Source organism: Saccostrea cucullata, unplaced genomic scaffold (assembly GCF_032062105.1).
Source record: "Saccostrea cucullata isolate Sc308-1 unplaced genomic scaffold, CSIRO_AGI_Scuc_v1 ctg388, whole genome shotgun sequence".
In the NCBI taxonomy this organism is placed as follows: Eukaryota; Metazoa; Mollusca; class Bivalvia; order Ostreida; family Ostreidae; genus Saccostrea; species Saccostrea cuccullata.
This window is the reverse complement of record NW_026928889.1, coordinates 123,996-130,088: the sequence shown is the minus strand read 5'-3', so window position 1 is coordinate 130,088 and position 6,093 is coordinate 123,996. Positions and strand designations below refer to the sequence as shown.

The 6,093-nt window shown below is 32.5% G+C and overlaps 1 protein-coding gene across 1 annotated transcript; it reads right to left on the bottom strand.

Annotated features, from left to right (window-relative positions):
• Nucleotides 1–3,441: 3,441 nt before the first annotated feature.
• On the bottom strand, nucleotides 3,442–5,210 carry LOC134279055 (G-protein coupled receptor daf-37-like). The gene has a single exon (XM_062761394.1). It carries the CDS (start codon nucleotides 5,150–5,152, stop codon nucleotides 4,040–4,042), a length of 1,113 nt encoding a protein of 370 aa, XP_062617378.1. The 5' UTR covers nucleotides 5,153–5,210; the 3' UTR covers nucleotides 3,442–4,039.
• Between the last annotated feature and the right edge of the window lie 883 nt (nucleotides 5,211–6,093).

The window sequence follows — 6,093 nt, the reverse complement described above, 5'->3', positions numbered from 1 at the left end:
TTTCTTTTAATCGAAATGATTTTTTTGCGCTTAATTGCAATAATTTTTTGCGTTTAATCGCAATAATTTGTTGTATTTAAATGCAAAGATTATAATAAATACTATCTTCCGATTTAAAGAAGCCGTTTGGTTCTGTGTCTTTTTGAAAATGTTGCAGTTTGTAAGATTTGACGTTTAACAATGGCATCCTAACAACAAGAGTTTCTCAAAGCTATTAGATCCCAACACTTTTAACGCAGCCATCTATCAATTCCTTCGGTATCAGAGTTAATTAAGAATGTTTCAGTGGTATCAATAGACATATTAATTTGGTAGATCACATCGGTCAATCTGTTTTCATTTGATTTATTTTTGATTTCATATGATTCAATCCCCTAAATTCTCGTGTTCTCGTGTTTAATGTATGTGATCAAAGGAAAGGTTGTGAATGTAAATGTACATATATACATAAGTCTAAACATTTCATCAGTTGTTTCCTTAAACCCTCTATACAGGTACAGGGTTTAAACTTTGTGACCGCAACGTTGAGTGATAGTTTCTCAATCATTATTTCTTTTCCGGTCTTTTATTTCATAAAATCCTTTAAATATGTTTGCATATTTTTAAAGTTTAAAATAAGAGAAAACATTATAGGAAATGTCATTTGTGTTTGTAAGCAACTGACAAAAATTAAACAGGAATATAGATATCTATACATGCTGAAGCTTTGTTTCTTTCTTAGGTTGTCTTTGTTTATACAGACCGACACTTCTTTCTCCTCTTTAAATCCATACCAATGATTGAACCATTCAGAAAATGCTTGTTCAGAAGAATCTGATTCCATAAAGCTTAAAATACACAATTCTCCTCATAGGTTACTGTACAAAAAAGAAAGAAAAAAATATAAGAGTGGGTCCATTGCACTCTTCAAAGATCAATGATTGCTTTTAAATACAAAGATTATTTTTTTCATACTCATAAATGTATACACTTTCAGAAAATTACAAATTTCATAAGTAAATAATTCTGCGTTTAATAATTCAAAAAATTATTGCGTTTAATCGCAATATTATTGCGATAAAACGCAAAAATTATTGCGATTAAACGCAATGTTTTGCGTTTAAACGTAATAATTATTGCAATTAAACGCAATAAAAAATATTTCTTTCTCTGAACTGGCCTCAACGGGCTAAGTAAAAGTGAATAATCTTATAAAATATCTTTGTTAAAATAAAAAAGAGGCCGATGGATCACATCACTCAACTGATTAACTTTGGTGATGTCGCTTTTCTTGGATGACCTTTTGTTTAGACCCTTTAACTTTGAACTAATACCTATTGTGGCCCCTTAAAATTATGATTTTTTTCATGAGCGTTGTATTCATAAGAATTTAGAGAAGATTGAATTAATGTTAGTTAAAAGTTCTCAGGAACAGGATGTGGATCGTATCTCCATGGCTTTCAAAGAAAAAAAAATCAGTGTAAACTTCCGTGTAATGATTTGAACAATTTAGAATCTGCACTACCCCATGATGCTTTCATATAAGTATCAGTTTTCTTGGCCCATTGGTTCTTGAGAAGAAGACTTTTCTTATATATATCTATGTAAAACTTAGATTCCCTATTTTGGCCCGCCCTACCTCCACAGGTCATGATTTAACAGTTTAGAATATACACTACCCCAAGATGCCTCCATATACGTTTCAGCTTTTGTAGCCCTGTGGTTCTTGAGGAGAAGATTTTAAAGATTTTTCCTATTATATATATTTCTTTGTAAAACTTGGATTCCGTATACGTTTCAGCTTTTGTAGCCCTGTGGTTCTTGAGAAGATTTTAAAGATTTTTCCTATATATTTCTTTGTAAAACTTGGATTCAATATTGTGTCCCGCCCTTCTCCCGGGGGTCACGATTTTAATAATTTAGAATCTACACTACTCCGAAATGCTTCCACATAAGTTTCAGCTTTTGTGGTCCAGTGGTAAAGATTTTTCCTATATATATCAATGGAAAACTTGGATTTGCTTTCGTGGCCCTCCCTTCCCCAGGGGGTCAAGATTTTAACAATTTAGAATCTACACTTCCCCAGGATGCTTCCACATACGTTTCAGCTTTAATGGTCCAGTGGTTATTGAGAAGATTTTTAATAGATTTTTCAATGTAAAACTATATATTTCAATGTAAAATTTTGATTCACTATTTTGGCCCCATCCTACAATCGGGGGACTTGATTTGATGATTTAGAATCTACACTACCCCAGGATGCTTCCACATAAGTTTAAGGTTTTGTGGCCCAGTGGTTCTTGAGAAGAAAATATTTTAATGACCCAACCCAATTGTTGTATTTTCTTGATTACCTCCCTTTGCAAGGAGACATATGGCCCTTCATTTTAACAATAAAAACTCATCATCACCCAAGAATGCTTTCTACTAAGTTTGGTCAAAATTGGCCCAATGGTCCTTGAGAATTCGAAGAAGTTGAAATTGTGAGTTTTCAGACAGACGGACGGACGAGGGACATTGGGTGATCGGAAAAGCTCACCTGAGTTTTCAGCCCAGGTGAGCCAGAAGTGAGATCAGGACGAAAAAAAAATCAAGATATCGAAAAGTGATCCTCCATCTTGTACATATAGAAAAATCTAAAAACAATACAAGTCGGTGAACATCGTATGAATAGGGCCCCCTGGAAACTCCAGTGGTGAGATCAGGTACATGAGAAAAATAGGTACATTGTATCCTACAGACCAGTCAAGATAGCCGTGAACCCTATGTATTGATCAAGTAATGAAGTAGAAATAATCCAGTAATCAAATCTTGTATAGAAAAACAAATACATTAGAACTCATGAAACCAGGTCAGCCAAAGTACGAGCAAATGATAGGTATATATATATATATATATTTGGTAAAAAGGTCAATATATCTGTAATTATTGAAGAATTTACGAACGAAATGTTTAAAAAAAACTTGAAAGGTGACATATTTTTTTCATTCAAATTCTTTAACTCCGTAACTCTTTCATTTAATTATAACAAAAAAATAAATAAATAGTGCGTTTGTCTAAAACAGTGTTAAGTTTTAACATAATTTTGAACCCATTATAAATCGATGTTGACAGCTTAAGGATTCTTCCCCGTTACATCTAGCTAACTGTATGTCACACTCCTTACTATTGATTTAACTTTTAATCAGAAATTAATTTCTTTATTAAACCTCTCTAGTTACTTTGATCTTTTCAAACAAAATCCAATCATTTTAATTTCCTTGTCTTTCAATTGTTTCGAAGAAACTGCCTATTCAATTATCTTTCTACGATAATTGAATCCAAAAGCATAATTTGTTTATTACATGAAATAAACACGAAGGAGGTAAAACCCTTGCTTTTACAGACGAATTTATTACAAAATAGTACAATAATTGTGCAAACGATAACAATTTGTGTTAAAAACAATAAGGAAAAGGTTGCAGCAAAAATATAACTTTTTTCAAAGGGGAATTGAAACTTGTTCGTTGTGAATGCGAAATGTCAAACAATCTTAATTTGGTAGTCTCAAAATCATTTTTATTTGACTTTATGTGATGAAAATCAACTACGAAAAGAGCGCTTTATTGGGAAAAATTGAGGAATAAGCTGTTCCCCCATTCGCGTTCATGTTTTGCAAATAAAATAAATCTTACATTCATTAAGCCTACCAATACGTTTTAAATGCATTCGTTGTTTCTTTTGCACAATCTAAAAATAATGTTAAAAGATAAACTGAATTGCCCAGTTGAACTGATGAGCTTTTTCCCTCATAATTTGAAGGTGTGTTTTATTCAATATCTTTATTGTAAAATGTTTGAGAATGATTTTGAGAATAAGCTCGTTGTTAGAATATATCCATTTAATATAACTAATTTAATTTTATCTTGAAAATATTGCAATTGTATGTAAAAAATGTGCTTCAATTTAGCATCATTAGGTGAATTCCATACAAGTGTCCTTCAACATGTTAAATGTTGAATCAAATCTGACCAATATTCGGGTTAAAATGATGAATATAATCGCAGTTGATATTTTAATCCTATCCATACTCTTTTCGCCTATCTAATAATGTCTTTTCTAATCTCAACCTTCGTAAAACTCGGCATTTTGGACTTTCCTTGAGACATTTACGAAACTGTTTACTAGACACCATATACAAAATGAAATTGATCGCAAAGTTTGCGTAATAAAGTATCTGAAAGATCTGTTGAATGAGGATCAATGTAATGCTATTTTGGCGCTTCATTACCAGACCCTTTATCATGATGTACAGTCTAATAGCATGGCTTGGCAAATTCAGAATCAGAAACACAGAGGAAACCACTACTAGCATCACTGTCAGCCGTATCTGAGCCTTGGTCAGGATGCTGTATTGAGGAGAATACGAATATAGCTTTCTTTCACTGAATCTGACATGCTTGTTGTTAAATTTTCGTACAGCCGATATGAGACTGCAGTTAAGAATAAAAATGGCAAGGAAAGGTACTCCTATGGTAAGAATTGAGTCAATGTAAGTGATAATTGTTAGTGCGTACATACTGTCTTTTTGAACAACACATTGGACGCCCTTTCCTGATGGCTTCTTTACGATCATCGTTGTACGAAAACAGTGAGTATAAAATATAATTGCAAACATTGTAATAAGGACCGATGCCGTGGCAACTCTTTTTCTGGAACACAAGCGAGGTCCTCTTAGAGGGTGACAGACCACAATGTATCGGTCAATTACGATAAGAACTACATACCATACTGAAAGAAACCCCGTGACGTACGTTACGTATATAGAAATCATGCATGTTACTCCGGACTCTTGAATTGTTCCATCAAAACTACCTAGCCATCCCATTAATAAGGCCACCAAAAACCATGTATCTGAGACCGAAAGAGCGGCTAAATAAATGCTTGATGGCTGTCGTTTGAACGTAGAGCAGAGAAAAACTTTGATTGATAAGACATTTCCAATGATTCCGAAAGTAGAAATAAGTGGTATCGCAGAAAGATAAAGTGCATGAACAAAGTCGTAAAAAGATTGACTTGATGTATCTTCTGAAAAGAACGTTGAATTTAATTCTGTGCTATTATCCAAGGACTTGGATAAATTGTATGCATTAATCGTCTCTTCGTTGTCAATTAATGAAGAAAAACTGGCCATTTCCTCTTCAATTATCCAACTCACGTTGTTAATGAAAATAGAGAGATATCCCTCGATCGGAATCCCATCTGAAAATTAAAAAAAACAGATTAAGTTAGGCATTCACATATATGTTGTTTTGATTGACCTTCTTTTTACTATTTTTAATTGAAATATGAAAAAAAAAAGGATCAAAGATTTTTTTTTTTATTTTTGAAATTTGAAAAAAAGTAAAGCGTTTATATTCATGTGAGAATAAGTATTTCTATTATCAATCATTAAAAAAAATATTTGTGTGAAACATCGATTCCCTCATATGACAATTCAAGACGAAAACCAAAGTTTAAAAACAGGTAGAATGTTATCCACCTGTTGATTATATTGGGTTACTTGCTTTTTAAAATGTTAATACAAACTGTTACCTATAAGAGATATATCCTCAATCAAATGCATTTAGAAAAAAAACCGAATTATATACAATCCTTAATGTGTGACATCGTATCCTTTAATGACATGATATATTTTTTTTTCTCACCACTTACCATCAAACATCAAAAGTGACAAAGAGATTGTTTACAATAGCACATAAATGGACTTTTGTTGGTATGTTATAAGAAACGGACATTTGTGTAACACTTATCAACTTTGGATCAAATAACTTTACCTGGCGTATGTCTAGATTTCTGTCTGTTCGACTTTCATATATATATATCTTATATCTCGAGAACGGAAAAAGGCATAGATTGATACCTTGCTAATATATTGTTACTATATAGGTATTATGGCTATTGTAAAATACCACAGTGGCAAACCACATATGCTGGAACTAGCTTATATTGATGATACACAGAGCGTTTTTGGTATTTAACAGGCATATGTATGCTACTTAACATAAGCACTATTTGTAATTGTTTAACGTTATAGTGCACTAGTCCTCTTGATCTTTGACCTTCTATGCCAAA